The following is a 17,721-nucleotide window of genomic DNA, read 5'->3' on the forward strand; positions in this document are numbered from 1 at the left end:
CACACATTGAAAAACTGTCATTTTTAACTTTCATATTGATTTACAAACCAAAATCTGGAAAGTGTGGCATGCATTTGTATTCTTCCCCATCTTACTCTAAGTCGGATACCTTCAGAAGTCACCCAATTAATAAACAGGGTAGCATATTTGTTGTAATTGTACGAAATTTGGGTACATTTCTCCAGATCAAAACAAATAAAACACTTTTGGCATTTTGGCTTCACCTTAAAAACAATCTCTAGAGCCACAACATATCTTTAACACAACAAAAACACGGCTTATGTTTTCATGCAGCCTAGAAAAAAACTCAGTAGTGGATAAACTTCTGCTAATAAGGGAGCTAATTTTTCATTCAAGTGGGAATTAACAAGGTTGAATTTAACACTATCCTTAACTTGTATTAATTACAGTGCTGGTAAAACACTTTAGCAACAGCTTCAGCTAAATAGGTTAATATAGCACTTTAATGCTAGCTTCCGCTAATTACTATATTAGTGTTTTTTGCATTAGCTTTTGCTAAATATCATGTTTGTATAGCACTTTAATGCTAGCCTCTGCTAATTACTATGTTAGTGTTTTTTGCATTAGCTTTTGCTAAATATCATGTTGGTATTGCGTTTTAGCATTAGTGAAACTCATGTTTACGCTTCAGGGTTGTTTAGGGTTAGCATAGCTAACTTAATAGCTAGCAGTTCCCACCACTGGTAAAATTAATAAGATACATTAAATTTGACGTTTTATTGCTATTTGGGGGTAAAAAAATCTAAAAAGATGAATTGATGTAAATGAGAAACCATGCATCTCTCACCCAGTATTCAATCCATTTTTGGTATAATTGAGTAATAAAAATGATTTAAATTTCATTCCTTCATCCTGAATGCTGAGGCCTCGGCGTACTTGTGTAATTATCTCCGACAAGCTGTGGAATGAGTGTTCTCCTCATCGAACCCTTCATCCTCTCCTCATCCTCAGGCCAAGGAGGGAACAGACCCAGACGGCCGCAAGCCCTTCAAGAGGGGCTCCAAGAGCAGCGACACCACAGACTTTGCCTCGGGCGCCGACACGCCGCTCCTGGACCCCATCAGCGAAGAGGATGAGAACCACAGCCTGTCCTCCAGGACCCCGGCTTCAAAGAAAGCAGCGGGGTCGTACTACCACAAGCTCCCCAGCGAAGACGACTCCGGCCCCGAGGAAGCCGACAACACCACGCCACTCCTCCACAAGGCGGGCCGCGCCAGTCCGCCATCACCTGGCGTCCACTCAGACGTCCTGGAGAAGAAGGACTCGGATTCAGGGATGCGGTCCAGCAACAGCTCCCTGGGTTCGCCCCCGGAGCAGGCCGGCGGAGCGCTGAACCCCGGCCTGATCGAGCTGGAGCTGGAGGGCCTGGTGAGGAAGAGGGGCCTCCTGCCCAGCCGGCTGCAGGACGCGGCGGTGGCCCGCATGTCCATCTGCTCCGACGCGCCGTCTGAAGCCAGCCTGATGGCGAGCAGCCCGGACGAAGGCTGGCCCGCCGACTCGGTCAGCAACCTGAACCGCACCGCCAGCACCACCACCCTCAACAACAACTCAACGACAGACGACCCCAACTCCAACTCCAACAACAGTTGTCAGCGGCAGGAGAACTTCCTGGACTCCAGCATCATCATCCACCCAGGAAGCACCGCCGCCACCGCCGTCCATCAGAACCAGAACCTGTGCTCCATCAACCTGGGAGACGAGCGGGAGAGCGTTCTCTGAGGCCCTCCTCTCTAATTTGGGTCATGTTCATCTTTGATGTTGTGATGTTTTAGTGCAGGAGTCTGTGGAATGAGTAGCTGATCCAAATAAAACCATTAGCAGAACTCCTGACCTCAAATCAGTGATCGTTTCCTGTTTGTGATTTCTCTCCTCTGTTTTTCCTTGAAGGAATAAAAAGTGTTCTAGATGTTACTGATAGTTCAGTAGTGTTGTGTGGTGGTGCTGTTTGGTAGTTTCTAGGTAGGAGGGAATGGATTTGCTGCTATATGTTGTGTTTTGTGAATCAATAAATATTTTATCACATGACCCATAATAATCGTCTGATAATCGTTATTACAGTATTTTCTGGATAATCGGTTGTTTAGATATTCAACATGGATTCCCAGAGGCCCCACGCAGTCTAGAATTAGATAGAAATGATTTTATTAATAATCCTATAACAAAAAAGTTCTATCTACAAACGCGTAATATCACAATGGGAAAACAAAACAGTAATGTTATAATCCAGACTAAAATTAAAGATGTTCCAGTCAAAGGCAGCTCTAAACAGGAGGGTTTTAGCCTTGATTTAAAGGAAACCTGTGTTTCACATCTTTTACAGTTTTCTGGAAGTATTTTCAGAGCTGAAGGATGCTTCTCCATGTTTGGTTCTGGTTCTGGTTATGGGGATGCAGAGCAGAACCAGAAGGTCTGGAAGATTGATGAGTAGATTTAAAATGTTTAGTGATTTACTACCAGCAGTATTTTAGAGTCTGTTCTCTCAGTGAAGGTCTGAAGAACCTGGTGTAGAACCGAGTGGTGCAGATCTGGGTGGTGTAGAACCGGGTGGTGTAGAGCTGGGTGGTGTAGATCTGGGTGATGTAGAACCGGGTGGTGTAGATCCAGTTAGTGTAGAACAGGGTGGTGTAGAGCTGGGTGGTGTAGATCCAGTTAGTGTAGAACCAAGTGGTGTAGAACTGGGTGATGTAGAACTGGGTGGTGTTCTCTATCTTCCTGGTTTTAGTCAGAACGCCAGCAGCAGCGTTCTGGATCAGCTGCACCATTGGTTTTTGTCAGTCAGACCTGCAGTTATCAATGCGACTAAAGATAAACTCATGGATGAGTTTCGTCCTTTAATCTTGAAAATGTTCTTCAGGTGATAGAAGACTGACTTTGTAACTGACTTTACTGACTTTATGAGAATCTGAACATTCAATAACTAAAGTTACATGATGAGTATTGATTGTTCTGTTACTTTTGTTTTCTCCTGTCTGTTTTTAGCAGCTTTCATGTTAATTTTCTGGTATAAAACTTTTAAAATGCGCTGAAAACAGCGCATTTATTTTTTATTTATTAATCCAAATGTGATACTTTAACATAAAAATGTGCAGCAACCTTGAGTTTACACCGTTTAAATTTGAAACTACATGCATCATGTTCAAAGCCAGGCAAGCTGAAGATGTGCACCAACAGGATTCATTTTGTCCGATAGATGGCGCACTCTCCATACAAACCCGCTGCAGGCCTGCCGATAAGAAGCTGCAGTTCAGAGCAACAAGACTCAAAGCTGAGAGTTGACTTTTATGAAGGGAGACGGTTCGGTTACCGTTTCCTAGACTGACTCAGTGTTTCTGTTCACATGAAACTCAACTGGTTTTCAGAGTTCTTTTCGGACTGATGTGATTCCTCGGGTCAGATGGAGAACATCTCAGCCTCCTGAAACTTTTAACACAAAAACTATTCCCACCCTTCAAACTTAAACCCATTTTATGCAACCAGAAACCTCAACGTTTCATTTGGGGATTTTTACAGCGTTTGCAATCCAAAGAACGATTTCTGTACTCAGTCCAACTGAATGAGACTCATTTAGAGATACCAATTTTACATAACCTTAACTTTCTTTTGATAAATATCTACTGTAGGATTTTTTATGCCTTTTGCTATAAATAAATTAAATTATCACAATTTTGAGTTTACACCAAAGAAAATTTTTTGTTGTTGTTGTTGCCATCAGTACATCTTTTTCTGTGGAAAATTATGCATTGTGTGGATTATTTCCAAAATAATTTGAATAATTAATTGAATAAACTCTACTATTGTGAACAAATGGAATAGAATCAAAAAACAAGACATCTTGCAAAATATTCCTGGCACTTTGTGGGGAAATCAATGCAGTTTCACTGTTTTAAACTTTCATTTCCTTTTTGGATCAATTAATTACTTCTTAATTTAACCTGCATTTGTCATTACAACTATATTTAAAAACGTCAGCTGGTTCTTTCATTTTAACCCTAACCCTGTTTTCAATTTACCACAAAAAAAACAACCTAAATTCTCAGTTGGATTTAGGTCTGGACTTTGACTAGGCCATTTCAGCACATCTAATTGCATCTCTGGCTGGTTCGGATGGTCAGTCTCAGGCTTTTTGCAGAATGTAACAAGTTTTCTTCCAGCTTCATGAATTTCCCCCATCAACTCTGGTCCGCTTCCCACAGCATAATGCTGCCACCACCATGTTTCCCATGGTGCCTTTTAGTCTCCCTTTTGTTTGTAACAAAACGAAATGCGAACAAACTCCGGAGGTATGAATACTTTTGGAAGAGTCAGCCCGGAATGCGCATGAGCTCTCCTCAATATTTCCATTGTCCAGCTGATATCTAATCATTTCCAATCAGATTGATTAAAAATCGATCAGACTCGGTTTCATCTGACGTTAACTTGCTTGAGATTTGGCCGGAGCTCAACTGGCTCAGACTAAAACCTCCTAATCCTATTTACCAACATGTGAGAAAGTAAAAGTGCTGCGCTCCAAATAAGTTTTTTTACGCAACCTGTGCGCCTCCAGGGCAGAAATGTCGCTTTAAATGCGCACATTCCGCTGGACGACAGCTGACTTTACGCACCAAATGAAACATGTCGCAGTTGCGTTTTGGATTTATTTTGTATAAAAAAAGAAAAAAAGAGGTACAATTTACATAACTTTTATAAAAAGTTTCAGCATAATTAAGTACAACATTACACTTTTTTGCAGGAGTTTCAAATTCCTGCAACTATACAAGAGAGTTCACAAAGTCTCATTCTTTCACTTTTACTCTTTTTTATGTTTTAAACATCGTCCAGTCCTTCATGTGCCAACAATTCTGACAAGACAAGACTAAACTTTTTACAGTAACTAACCGAGTCTGTTCTGTACACGATCCCAACCTCCGCAAAAAAAGCGAAGAGTTCAAACGGGGAGAGGGGAGACGAAGGGAGGACAGGAGGGGAAATAATCCCGAATAACGCGCCTTCCGTTTCCAGAAAGGACCCACAAATAAGAAGTCTTAAATTAAATAATAACGAGGAGTCCAAACAGAGAACACATCACATCAGATTGTCCCATAATAAGCGAAAGTCTCTTGATTTCTGGAGGAAAAAACAAAAAAATCCAGGAGTGGGGGAGGAAAGTCCTGCTCCCCGCGTCCTGCGTGTTTTTCTGCGTCTTGACCAAACACCTGCAAGAGATTGAGAAAGAGAGAGGCGTGTTTAGAAAACGCAAACAGGGCAGAGATCCGGACAGACTGGCGCCAGGGAGGAAGCCGCAGTTTTTAACATTTAACCAAACACTCCCAATACTGAGCAAACCCTGCGCTCCAGATGCACGCACACATATACACACACACGGATGGGAGCGCACGCACTTTTCGCTCAACTTCAGCCTCCAATCTGGGGAAGAATCAGCGTAATTGCCGCTCAGCTGGCGCCTACCCACTTCTTGTACCAATTATGTGCAGACATGGTAGTAGCAGTAATCCAAACAGCCATTATTTTCCTGTTGCAGATGCTCTTCATTACAGACACGAGAGGAGCCGCACAAATCCGACGCAAACTGCGCCTACTTACCGCCTTAGCGACGCAGAGTCCGGCTGTCATCTGTCCGCAGCTCTGACGGAAACTCCGGGGACTGAAAACAAAAACAAACCAAAATGTTAGCGCTTGTTTTGGGGGGATTTTACGCAGCGGGCGTCGAATCTAGATCGTATTGTGAACAAAAGAGGAGAAACGAGCCGTCGGTTTTTTTTTATTTTTATTTTTTTTTAAATCCTGTAATTACCTGTAACGACAGGATGCTGATGTCTGTGTTGAGGGCGGTCAGCGGGGTCCGGGACGCGCTCTGCCCCGGCCGCGCCGCGGGGTGATGCAGGCTGGAGTCCAGCGCGATCTGCAGGTCCAGGATGTAGTCGATGACATGCTGCAGGATTTCCATCTTGCTGACGTTCTTGTTCTGCGGGATGCTCGGAACCAGCTCCTTCAGCTTGGAGTAGCAGTCGTTCATGTTGTACAGCAGGCTGAGCGGGTCGTCCACCGGGGTTTTGCTCCGGGAGATTCCCAGGGAGTGATCCGAGAAACCGGCGCCGGCTTTCCGGAAGGAGCGCACGGGGCTTATTGCTTTCATCGCGCCGGAGGGAGTCGGGTTGTTGTCGCGCTGCTTTCGGTTCGGTCGTGAGATCAGCGATCAGACTGGATCAGCCGATCTGTCAGAGCGGGTTTTATAGGCGGCTGGCTGCGCTGGTGACACGGGCGGCTCCGGCGCGCTGATTGGGCGCGGGCGCCGCGTCGCTCACTGCGCATCGCGGCTCCGATTGGCTGTTTGTCGGAGCCGCGGAACCAGCGGAGGGCGCTTCAGCAATTTGGAAAATGAAGCGCTTACCTGTTTCTGATCAAGAAAATTAATGATGGTGAGGACGCGCCTGGAGCTTTGCGCAGCTTGGATTTAATAAACCCAACGCAGTAATCATCATCATCATCATCACCATCATGACAAAAAATAAAAGAAATAAAATGATCAAGCAACACATTCAATGTGACAGGACTGATGACTCTTAATTCATTTCAGTCCAACCCGGTGTGAAGAAAACCTGAAGATTCAGGTAAAAATCTATTTTAACCTCAGATTGTAACCAGTTACAATGAAAACATCAAGTTTTATAATTTAATGCTCAAAAATGAAGCTTAACGCCTGAATTTTAAATATCAACTTTCTGAAATGCGCCTCAATCATAAAAACTTTTAGCGACCTGGATGATGTTTGATGTTTTCATTCTGCAGCTGCAGTTGACCCCCCAGGGGCACTAATTGCCCCCAGGGGCAAGTGAAGGCTGTGCTTAATTAAATTAGATCCGAATGAATAAATCTGGTTTTTTTCGTTTTGTTTTTTTAGGTGGGAAAAATCAGCAGTTTTGAAACTTTAATGTTTTATTTAACTCAGAATAAATAAATAGAGGGGGAAATTGGAAATGTTTTTTTTAAAAATAATAATTAATAAATTTGTCACGTTTTTACGCAGCTTTGCGCATTTTCCAAACGGACAGGTGAATTTGCTCAAGAGCACATCTGCGCATCGCTGAGTGAACCAGCAACCATCAGCAGCCGCTCTCTCTCTCTCGGCTCTCTTTCTTGTCTCTCTCTCTCCCCGTCTCTCTCTCTCTCATTCTCTCTCTCTCTCTCTCTCTCTCTCATTCTCTGTCTCTCTCTCTCATTCTCTGTCTCTCTCTCTCTCTCTCTCTCTCTCTCTCTCTCTCTCTCTCTCTCTCTCTCTCTCTCTGCCTTTGGAGCAGACGCTCCGGCGCCGTGACGTCAGCCCATTCACAGCAGCCCTCGAGCCAGGCCCTCGCGGCGCCGCTCAGGCGGTTTCCATGGAGACGGCGGGGAGGTCCTCAGCTGATCGACCCCGGCGGAGCCCCCCAAAACCCGGGCCGGTGGTGCGTTCAGGGACCGCCGGAACTCCTGAACACATCAGCGCTGACACAAATCCAGGGGCGCTGCTAGAAAACCAATGGGAAAGGGGAGGGGGCAAGGAATGGGGGGTTGGATATAAACTATAAATCAATTGATCAAATGCAAAATTTGGGATTTATGATTTAAAAATAAATTAATATAGATTATTATGATTAAAATTATAGATTTCAGCTTGGCTGCTAAATTTCATGTCTGCTTTTCAATTCTTGTTTTCATGTTTGTGTCTTTGTGATTTATAATGCTATAATTTTTTTGTACATATTAAAAAATAAACAAAAAATAAACAAACAAAATGTCCGTAGGTGCTATATAAATAAATTAAATTCAGAAATAAAGGCTACTAATTACAATTTAATCTTTTGATCCTGGTGTAAACATCAAGGCAGTTAGGGGTAATTAATGACCTCTGACCCAGTGGTGGTGCCACTAACTCCAACCTGTAAGGATACTTCACGTCTTGCCAATCTACGTATATTAAATGACTTCTTAAATATACTTAAGTATATAAGTAAAAACACCAGTAAAATAAAAATAAATCTATTAATAAATAAAATTATTGGAACATAAAATTATCCAACAATAAGTATATAAATACATTAAAATTACTTACAAAATATTTAACAAATGAATACCTTTCAATAACTACCCATTAACACATAAAATCAATAAAACAATTAATTAATAAATAAAATTACCCAATAAAAAATAAATTATTAAATAAATTATTTAAAAATACCCAATATAAGAAATACATTTAATGAAGTAATTAAAACCCTGATTTTAAAAATACTAAGCCAAAAAACAAATAATTAAACTGAATGAATAAATGAATATCAGTGATGTTTTTGCTGCTTCTTTAATTGTATTTATACCAAACATTATAGACTGCTAAAGTTTAGTTCGGCATAAATAATAAACAAAGTTAGACTTTTCCCAAAATTTGTTTTTAGTTTTGATCCTCAGATATTCAACCAGCCCACAGCAACCCTCAGAGGTTTGAACCAGTCCGCATGCGCAGAACGGACCCACTGGAGCTCCACGCGCGTCCTGCTCCCACGGTCCGGAGAACCGGAACCTCGCGCTGCTCCATCAGCTGCCACGCGCCGGTCGCGTGGAGGACAGCGTAAACACATCTTGGGGTGGAGCAGGGAAACCCCGACCTCCGTGGGGCGACCCCCGTGGGGCGGGGTTTGAGATTAAACACCCCCAAAACACAGCAGCAACGTGACGTCACGCCAGGAGGACTGAGCGCTGATTGACCCTGAAACAGAACCGCTGCATGCCGCCCCCCCTCCCCAGGAAGACCATCACTGACCTTCTGGTATTCCTTAAATAGAGAAATTATTTGAGCATTTTATTATAAAATAAATTCGACTCCTCTGTGTTATACAGCGAAGTAAGAAAGGAATCGCTCTTACATGTTTCTTCTGTTTTTACTAACGGCCTCTCTAACATGTTTCCGCTCATGTAACAGATGATGAGTCTTTCACAAGCTTTAGCATTAGCTCCACTAAATACCATATTGATGTAGTGAATTAGCATTAGCTTCTAGAAAATGACTTGTTTTTATAGCGCTTTAGCATTAGCTTCCGTGAAATACTGGGTCGGTATAGCACTTTAGCATTAGCTTCCAGAAAATGCCTTGTTTGTGTAGCACTTAGCATTAGCATTCACTAAATACAGTGTTGGACAAAAGCTTTAACAATAGCTTCCACTGAATTCTGTGTTGGATTGTGCTTTAGCATTAGCTTTCACTAAATAGCATTAGCTTTTATAATATAGCAATTTGGCATTAACTTCCACTAAATAGCATTAGCTTTTATAATATAGCAGTTTGGCATTAGCTTCCACTCTAGCATGTTTAATTAATTATTTAAAAAGGAATTGAATTATTTGTTTATTTGCATCTTTTAATATATTTCTTATATTGCATAAAAATTGTTGAATAAAAATCGGTAGATTATTTTATTCGACTTTAAGAGTTATCAAGAGACTAATCGATTACTAAAATAATCATTATTGGCAGCCCTATAATTAGTGAAAAATCATCATAACTAACATTATCTGTGTGTAATTGATCTATAATGTGTTTCTTTTAGTGATGAACTGAAGCCGCTGCCCAGCTGGGGTGTGATTACTTCTCCCACAAAGCTCCAGGTTGGTCAGTTTAGCTTTTTATTGTTTTAATTTGAAAACTGCTGCCTGCGATTCCTCAGATTCTCTTAATCTGATATTAAAATCTGAAACATTTCAGTTTTCTGACAGCTTTTTATGTATCAATGGATGCATCTTTTTAAATAGTCATGAAAATTTCCTAAATTTCTTCTTCTACCAGAGTTCACTCAGATCTGTTGGACGTAGCAACATCCTCCCAGTTGGCAACCTGCAAAAGTTGGCTGCAGTGTAACTTTTGAGCAATATTGCCTGTTGGCACACAATCAGACGCTAGCATTGCTGCGTCGCCCACCTATCACTGCGGCACAGCTGTCACTGCAGTGAGAAGTCTGTGGCCCTAAAATCAGATGCTTGGTTTTTCACACAGGAGGTGGGACTGTGTGGTTTCTAGCTGAACAGTTAGTCTGTACAGCAGAATTTCTTATCTGGCTTTGCATGAACGCTGCGGCTCTGCTGGCGATGAAATTCACCGGCTGTTTAACAATTTTACAGCGAGAAACTTTAATTTATTTGGGGCGAAAGTTGGAATTTATTTGCTGTCTTCTGAAAATGATTTAAATATACTGTCTTTAAAAGATCTGCCACCTCTGATTTACTGGCTTTAATTAAAGTCAGCTGCTAATTCGCTAATAGAGCAAAGCTAATTTTTAGCTTAGCGTTTTAGCATTATTATTATTAACTTTAAAGATATTTAGATACCCCTAAATTAATGTTCTGGATGAATTCAAAAACACTAATTTACTTAGCTATTTTGTAAACTTTGACTTGAATAAAGTTTAAAGTTAGTTATTTTATTAAGCTCTTATTTTGAAGCGGACAGCAGTTTCTTCTAATCAGAATCTTTCTTTTTTTTTTACAAGAAACTTTATTGAGAAAAGGGCAAGTGTACAATAAACAAATAAAGTATACAGAAGGATTTACATGAACATATTGTATTATTATTTCATTAAAAAAAACACAAATTCACATATATGAACTGCTTTAAGAGCCTTCTCATGTTATCCTGGTGAAATTAGCGCTTCAGCATTAGCTTCCACTAATTAGCATGCTGGTACAGCACTTTAGCTTTCACTAAACACCACGTTGGTATTGTGCTTTAGTGTGAGCAGAACTGATATTTATGACTAGAGGTGTAGGTTTGGGTTTAGCGTAGCTAACGTTTTAGTTAGCAGTGCTCACCACTGGTTCCTGAACATTTCACCCAATTTCCTTTCATTTGAGGGAGAGAAAACTGGACAATGACTGCCTTCAACTTCTCCTCAAATCATTGAAAATTAAAGTCAGTGGGAAGCTGCAACAGAAAAATAATGTCCAACTGGAAAATCTTCAATAAACTGAAACATCTGCATTCACTTTTTGTGGTTAAAATTCATTGAAGTTGCTTGATGAATCTTCATTTCTCCCATGAAGACCAACAAAGATTTAGATGCATCATTAAAGGCAAAATGAGAATAACATTCATGCTCAGGATGGAAACATTTCACCAGAGAGGCTGTGGTTGTTTCATTCCCAACGCGCCGTCTGACAGGTTCCTCTATTCCAGGGGGAATTGAGAATGTGTCTGCGAGACCTGAAACCAGGTTCTGATACCGCTCAGCCCACAGACTTCTTGGATTCTGTGGTGAAACTGTCCAACAGTTGCTCTGCTGGTGTTTGATTTCAGGGAATTTCTCTCATCAGTCACAGTTTTCTTTAAACATGTTTAAATCAGTCCCGCCAAACAAAAAAATGAGAAAAATATGCAGGTTCTGGTTCTTTTTGTGTCAATTTGGACCGGAGTCGATGTGTCTTCATTAGAAACCATGTTTGCTACATGGAGGCAAGTTATAGATGCTCTGCGACTCGTATCTAAGAAGCTAGTTGTGCTAACCCTAAAGCACTAATAATTAGTTCCAGTAATGCTAAAGGGCAATGCTAACAGGGTATATAGCAGAAGCTAACATTAAACCACTGCGCTGACATGATATTTAGTGGAAGCTAATGCTAAAGTGTTAACTTAAATTCAAATTATATCTACTCTTTAAAGACTACAAACAAGAACCAATTTAATTGTAACATAATTTGCATATCTTGGAATTCCCTTCAGTATTGTGTTTATGTTTATATCTACATATTTGTATTTTACATGTTTCTTGTTTAGAATAAGATTATTGACAGAGAAAAAAGAGAGAGCGAGATAGAGAGGAAACAGAACTGCTGTATAAACAAACTTCAAAATAAGGGCATGAATAAAAATGCCTCACTACTTAAAAAATTCTCAATAATAAATAATCAAAATTTCAACACAGACATCAAAATTTAATCAAGTGAAAGTTTACAGTCAAGTAAATTAGCGCTTTAGAAATTATCTGTGAAAATTAACTTAGGGGAAGCTAAGTGCGCTAAACATTTTCAAAGTTAGCAAAAGTGCTAAAGCACTAAGATAAAAATTAGCTCTGCTGTTAGTGTATCCTGACCTTTTCCTGGGCTGTTATTGTAGGAACATTAACGGACAGATTCATGATTTGTTTTTAAATCATGTAAATGTTATTAACTCGGTGAGCCGAAGTGAACATACATGACTTCTCCCTTCGTTTCCTTCCTTCAGACATACTGAAAAAAAATCCCACTTCCTTCTAACCCCAGTCTTCTTGCTCTTACTCAATCTTTCTCTATTTATAAAACACAAAGGGAAGAGAGAGTTAATGTAGAAAAGACGGGGGTTTGTGTGAAAATGGAGAACAGGCCGAGTGGCGGCTGATTCACTCTGACCACCGTACTGCTGTTAGCATCACGTCTGTTAGCATCTCATGTTGGAAGTTTCCTCTAACATCTTCTGTTGCTTTCATTAACTTTTATGTGAACTTTCTCTTCCATTTTTCTGTCATGTTTTTACTTTACATCTGAAATGTCTTTAAATCATACAAAAAGAAACCATAAAATTTGTTTTTAATACCACAAGCACTTTTCTAAATGCTAAATCAACAGAAAAACAATGCAGTCTGCTCCCTTCCAAGCCGACAGCTTAACAACATCACTGCCAAGATGCTTTTCACTGTCTTTCAAGCGTTACTTATTGTACAGAGGAAGTGTGAAAAGCGGGGCTGCCTCAGAAAGTCGAGATTCACACAATCAAAACGAGTCCCTGGACATCCCATTTGCTGCATGGCATGCAGACGTGCTGGGGTCAAAGGTCAAAACAGCCTCGAGAGAGCCGGTGAAACAAGCCAAATCCTTTGGAGAGGACAGAAATCCTAGAAAATAAATGTCCTTATCACTGATTCACTCCTGATCTGTTAGCAAATACATAATTCAGGTTTTATCTCAGAATATTTGAAAATAAGAGATTATTTATTATTAATCCAGAATATGCCAGATTTTAAGCTAGCATTGTCTTTTTTACTTATATTTGAACTTAAATTCAGACAAACTTTATAGAAAGTGTCTGTAAACAAAATTTCGAGCTCTGACTCAAATTTGTAGTGGCATTTAGGTCTGGACTTTGACTAGGTCATTTTAACACAGCTTTTTGTATATGTCTGGAGGGTTAGTAAGCTAAACATATAGGTTGAACTAAATATTGAGTTTGGAGCTAAATATTTAGCCTTAATCTTAGCTCCACACTAAATATTTAGGTTGGAAGTTGATGTTCTGGTAAGCTAAATATTCAGCTTGAAGTTAAATGTTTGCCTTCAAACTAAATGTTTAGCTACTGAGCTAAATATTTAGTGTGGAGTTAAATATTTAGGCAATGATTTATGTGTTCAAACTAAATATTTAGGTCGAAACTTAATGTTTATCTAGTAAACTAAATATTTAGCTTCAACCTAAACGTTTAGCTAGTAGATGTAAATTGAAATAGCATGCTCAGTTTTAGCTGCAGTTTTTATTTAGTTGATGAACTAAATATTTTGAATATTTAAATATTTAGTTTGAAACTGTGACATTTATACATGTTGACAGTATGAACCTCCATTCTTCTCTCTTGTGAACAGCTAAATAACCCAAATTATTCGTGCTAGTTTCTGACCGTCTAACTTTATTAGCAGAAGAGACGCTTAAGTTTCTGTTTGATCGGCTCTTTTGCAGAAACTAAATCTGCAAGCCGGAGACAGAAACTACTTTCCTTCAGCTGCTGCTGCATCTCTGCAATGTAATTATATGAAATGGCTTTAAACCTGCTGTGTTTCATATTGCCACCAGCCTCTCCTTATGATAAGCTCCAGCAGTTAGTCTCAGCCAACAGGTTAATGCGGCCATTTGCTTTAATATCAGCAGAATGAATCAACCTTTAAAGGCTGTTAGTGTTATTAAAATGGGCCCACGGGACGCGCTGTGTGTTTCCTGAGTCAGTGTACGTGCTGCAGTTAGGTCTAGATTATTGGGACTTATTGAAGTAACAAGCTAATGGAATTAAGGTGCTGGATTTCATGCGCCGTTGCCAAGATTCGGCATTAAAAGGATGTGTGCTGAATAAATAGTGCTTTAAGTAGATGAGATTCCGACACGAGAGAGTTTCGTCTGTCAGAGTGGCATTGTTTACCCGACGCGACGCTGCTGCAAACGGAGACACGGAGTCAGGCTGGATTTCAACTTCTTCTCAACTAAATTACAGATGATGCACAGGAGCGGGGAAAAGAGGAGCACAATTCAGCTGGAAAACTGAAAAAATGTTCACATTAATGTCAAAAAAATTCCAGAAAAACATCGGATATTCCAGAGTTTGAAAAGTTTTTTTTTTTTTTACATTTTTAAAAAAAATCTCTGTAATTTTCAGATTAATATTAGAAATTGCCTAGAAAAAAACTAGATAATTTCAATGTTTCAAAATTAAAAAAAATGTGAGAGAGTAACTCAGAAATTTTGAGATTAACCTCAGAAATTTACAAGAAAAAACTTGGAAATTTCAGTTTGAAAAGTTAAAAATTTGCAAGAAAAATAAAACTGAATATTTGAGTTTAATCTCAGGAAATTTTATACAAAAAAGGTGGAAATTTCTGAGCTTAAAAAAGTCAAATATTTGCAAGAAATGTTTTTAGAAAACACTTCAAATTTTTAATTTGAAAACTAAAAAATTTGAAAGAAAATACATTAAAAGAATTTAGTCTCAGAAATTTTCTAGAAAAAACATAGAAACTTTTGAGTTTCAAAAGTCAAAATTTTTTAGCTGGAAAATTAAAACAATTTTGTGTTGTTTTTTTTTTCCTGGCAAATTCTCAGTTTTAGTCTCAAAATTTATGATTTCTTTTTTGAAAATTTCTGAGATTATTCTCAAAATCTCCAGAGTTTTTTGGTGGAAATTTTTGACTTTTGGTGTTCATAAATTTCCACAATTTTTTTTATTTTTTTATTTTATATTTGCAGGGATTAATCTCAAAGCTTCTGAGTTTCTTGTTGAAAACTTACTCCTATTTTCTTCCAGCCTGGCGGTAACACAGCATCGTAGAAAAGAAAGTTTCCTTTTAGAAAGTAAGCAGAAACCTAAAGACAGCATCAGTGGCGCTTCCATATTTGCCAGCTAATTACTTTGTGAAAAGAGGAATCAAAATGAAATCCAAATATTTACCAAAATAAACTCGTTTTGTTTCATTTCTCCGTCAGCGGTGCCAGAACAGAGTCGTCTCCATTACAGATAATTCATGTGATGTTTGTGTTTGTGTTGCTGGATTAGCTGGGAGGCGTTGCTGTTGGCCCGCGCTGTAAAACGCTCTCATCTGTATTTTAATGGACCAAGAAGCAGTGGGAGGAAGTGGCTCCGTGCCACGACTCGCTCTGAAAGAGACGACCGAACGTCGCAGGTAATCTGTCTGTGAGAGGGTTTCATCCGCATAAAAGGAATTAGTGGAAAACATTTAAAAAGCAGCTTTCACTGCGTGTCTCTCTCCGTGTGTGTGTGTGTGTGTGTGTGTGTGTGTGGAGCCATATTTGATCACCCATAATTGGAGTTTCTCTGCAGAGTATTTCTATGAGAATGTGGCTTCAAAAACAGATAAAATGAATTAAGCCAGTAGATTTCATCATCAAAACACAAGAGAAACGTACAGAAGTATTCAAGCACATCACTTCTTTTCTCCGTTTCAGCTTATTTACATTTTTTGTTACTAAAAATGGAGAGGTAATGATCGGTTTCATCATTTTCCACAAATAAAAGCCCTAAAAATTACCATGGACTCATATTCATCCCCTTTTCCTCTGACACCCTGAAAATAAGAACCAACCACAAGCCACCTGGTTAGTAAACTTCATGTCATTACACATAAAAACAAACATCTGAAAAGTGTGGACTGTAAGTATATTTATCCCACCTGAGAAATTAGCTGTGATTTTGCTTATTTTGTAGCATTTTATGACAGTTTCAGGCTTTTTACCAGACAAATTTACAGAATATGCAGGTAATCGTTTATTATGTGACTTAAATCCATTAATCTCTTTTGGAGCTCAAAATTTCCCTTTTTTTCTGGAAAATTTTCTGAGGTTTTTGGTGGAAATTTACTCCTCCTTTTCTTTCTACCTATAACAAATCTAATTCACAGAAATCTGCTGCTAGTCTGTTTTACCTTATTTAAATATATTTGCACCAAAATCGAGGCAAAAAATAAGCATTTGATGTGAACACACGCTAAAGTTTCTACCTGCAGTTTCTCTGCTTTGTCCGCTGTGAGGATCAGTCGAGGTAAGGTCCATACTTTGACGAGGCCACTAATTAATTAAGTTTTTCACACAATAATTCATTAAAAAAACATCCTCCTACCACTTCCTGTTATCTTCTTCGTGGTTTCCATCAGTAGTAACATCCGGTTGGTGATCATGTGATTCAAGTGGTGTGAAAAAAGTATTTCCATTGCAGTTTTGTGAAATAAACCAATTTTTGAAATAATTGTTTAGATTCAGCAGATTTATTTTCAAAATGTCAAACTGTGTGATTCTGTGGCTGATGGAAATGCAGAAGCTTTGTCTCTGGCTGGAAGTCAAGCTCTTCTTTATTTGTCCTGAATTTAGCTCCATATTTCAACCCTCCATAGTTTTCCTTCGTAGTTTTTGCAGCAGCTGATGTTTGAGAAACTGAAAGCGACGCAGAGCCTGCAGATGGCAGGGCGCTGCTAACGGGGCTCGTCTTTTATCAGCAGCAGTGTTGACATTGGGATGGCACCTAATTAGGTTAGGCCCAGCGCAGCGTGCATGGCTAACTAGGCTGGCCTGGGCCTGCGGCTGCACGCATCCCAAGGTGACTGCAACAGTGATACCTCTGACTGCTAATGTTCTCTCCTCTAAAAATATTACAACAATAACTAGTACAAATCATGTCACTTAGATTTACTGGACTATTAGAGGGATAAAAGCTGTAAATTGCCGTTTATTCGTGTGTGTTTGGGTTGATCTAACACTTTTTTTGGGACTGTGGGAGGAAACTGGTTTGCATGCAGAAAAGCCACGGATGCACTGCAGAAAGTTCTGCACAGATGAGAGGCGTATCTTCGGCCCTCCTGTTGGGTGAACGCATTAAAGCTGCAGCATGAAAGTTAAGTTGTTGGTTACACTGTAAAAAGTTAATTCACTGATCTGAAAATGCTGCTGTGACAAAACAGTGAAAATTTCACAGAAAAAAACCCTGACTGGACAAATAATTAAAACTTATTTTTTAAATGATCACTGCTAACATATTAGAACATTACTTTTCTAAAGTTAGCATGAAAATGAAACCAGCTGATAATTGAGCACATAAATAATGAGCAATTTTAGCTGCTTTCTTGGTTTTCTATACTTTTATGTTGTGGAAGGAACTTCTGCTATTCCACTGACATATTTTTATCGCTTTAGTGTTTTTTGCTTTAGCTTAGCACACTTAGCTTAGCTATTCTGGAAGAACTCTGAAGCACTAATACTTACCTGTTTTGTAAACTTTCAGTTGAATAAAGTTCAACATCTGTGTTTAACATTTGGTTAAACACAGATGTTTAACCAAATTCCTAACTTGAAGAATTCTGTTAGGAATTTTTTGTTAGCGCCTTAGCATTAGTTTCAGCTAAATACTGTGCTGGTATTGTGCTTTGGTGTTAACAGGCCTAATAT

The 17,721-nt window shown here is 39.3% G+C and overlaps 2 protein-coding genes across 2 annotated transcripts in view; one reads left to right on the top strand and one right to left on the bottom strand.

The window, feature by feature from the left end:
- LOC106934541 (kinase D-interacting substrate of 220 kDa-like) overlaps positions 1-1,860 on the top strand; it is a 36,110-nt gene extending 34,250 nt beyond the window's left edge. The window contains exon 12 of the mRNA XM_015014514.1: positions 973-1,860. Coding sequence (XP_014870000.1) covers positions 973-1,740 — 768 coding nt within the window. The 3' untranslated portion in view covers positions 1,741-1,860. The remainder of the gene's footprint in view (positions 1-972) is intronic.
- A 2,824-nt stretch (positions 1,861-4,684) lies between these two features.
- Positions 4,685-6,251, bottom strand: id2a (inhibitor of DNA binding 2a). The gene is made up of 3 exons (XM_015014515.1): positions 5,813-6,251; positions 5,602-5,662; positions 4,685-5,213 (listed from the first exon to the last, which is right to left on the bottom strand). Exons 1-2 carry the CDS (start codon positions 6,152-6,154, stop codon positions 5,606-5,608), a joined length of 399 nt encoding a protein of 132 aa, XP_014870001.1. The 5' UTR covers positions 6,155-6,251; the 3' UTR covers positions 4,685-5,213; positions 5,602-5,605.
- Between the last annotated feature and the right edge of the window lie 11,470 nt (positions 6,252-17,721).

Source organism: Poecilia latipinna, unplaced genomic scaffold (assembly GCF_001443285.1).
Source record: "Poecilia latipinna isolate Pla-1442-1.1 unplaced genomic scaffold, P_latipinna-1.0 Scaffold1821, whole genome shotgun sequence".
Lineage (NCBI taxonomy): Eukaryota > Metazoa > Chordata > Actinopteri > Cyprinodontiformes > Poeciliidae > Poecilia > Poecilia latipinna.

What these genes read in the sequence shown, in the direction of transcription:
- id2a (XM_015014515.1), bottom strand. Translation starts at nt 6,154, where the DNA reads ATGAAAGCAATAAGCCCCGTGCGCTCCTTCCGGAAAGCCGGCGCCGGT. An exon ending in TCAGCATCCTGTCGTTACAG is followed by an intron (nt 5,663 to 5,812) that starts GTAATTACAGGA and finishes TTTTGTTTTCAG; the next exon opens with TCCCCGGAGTTTCCGTCAGA.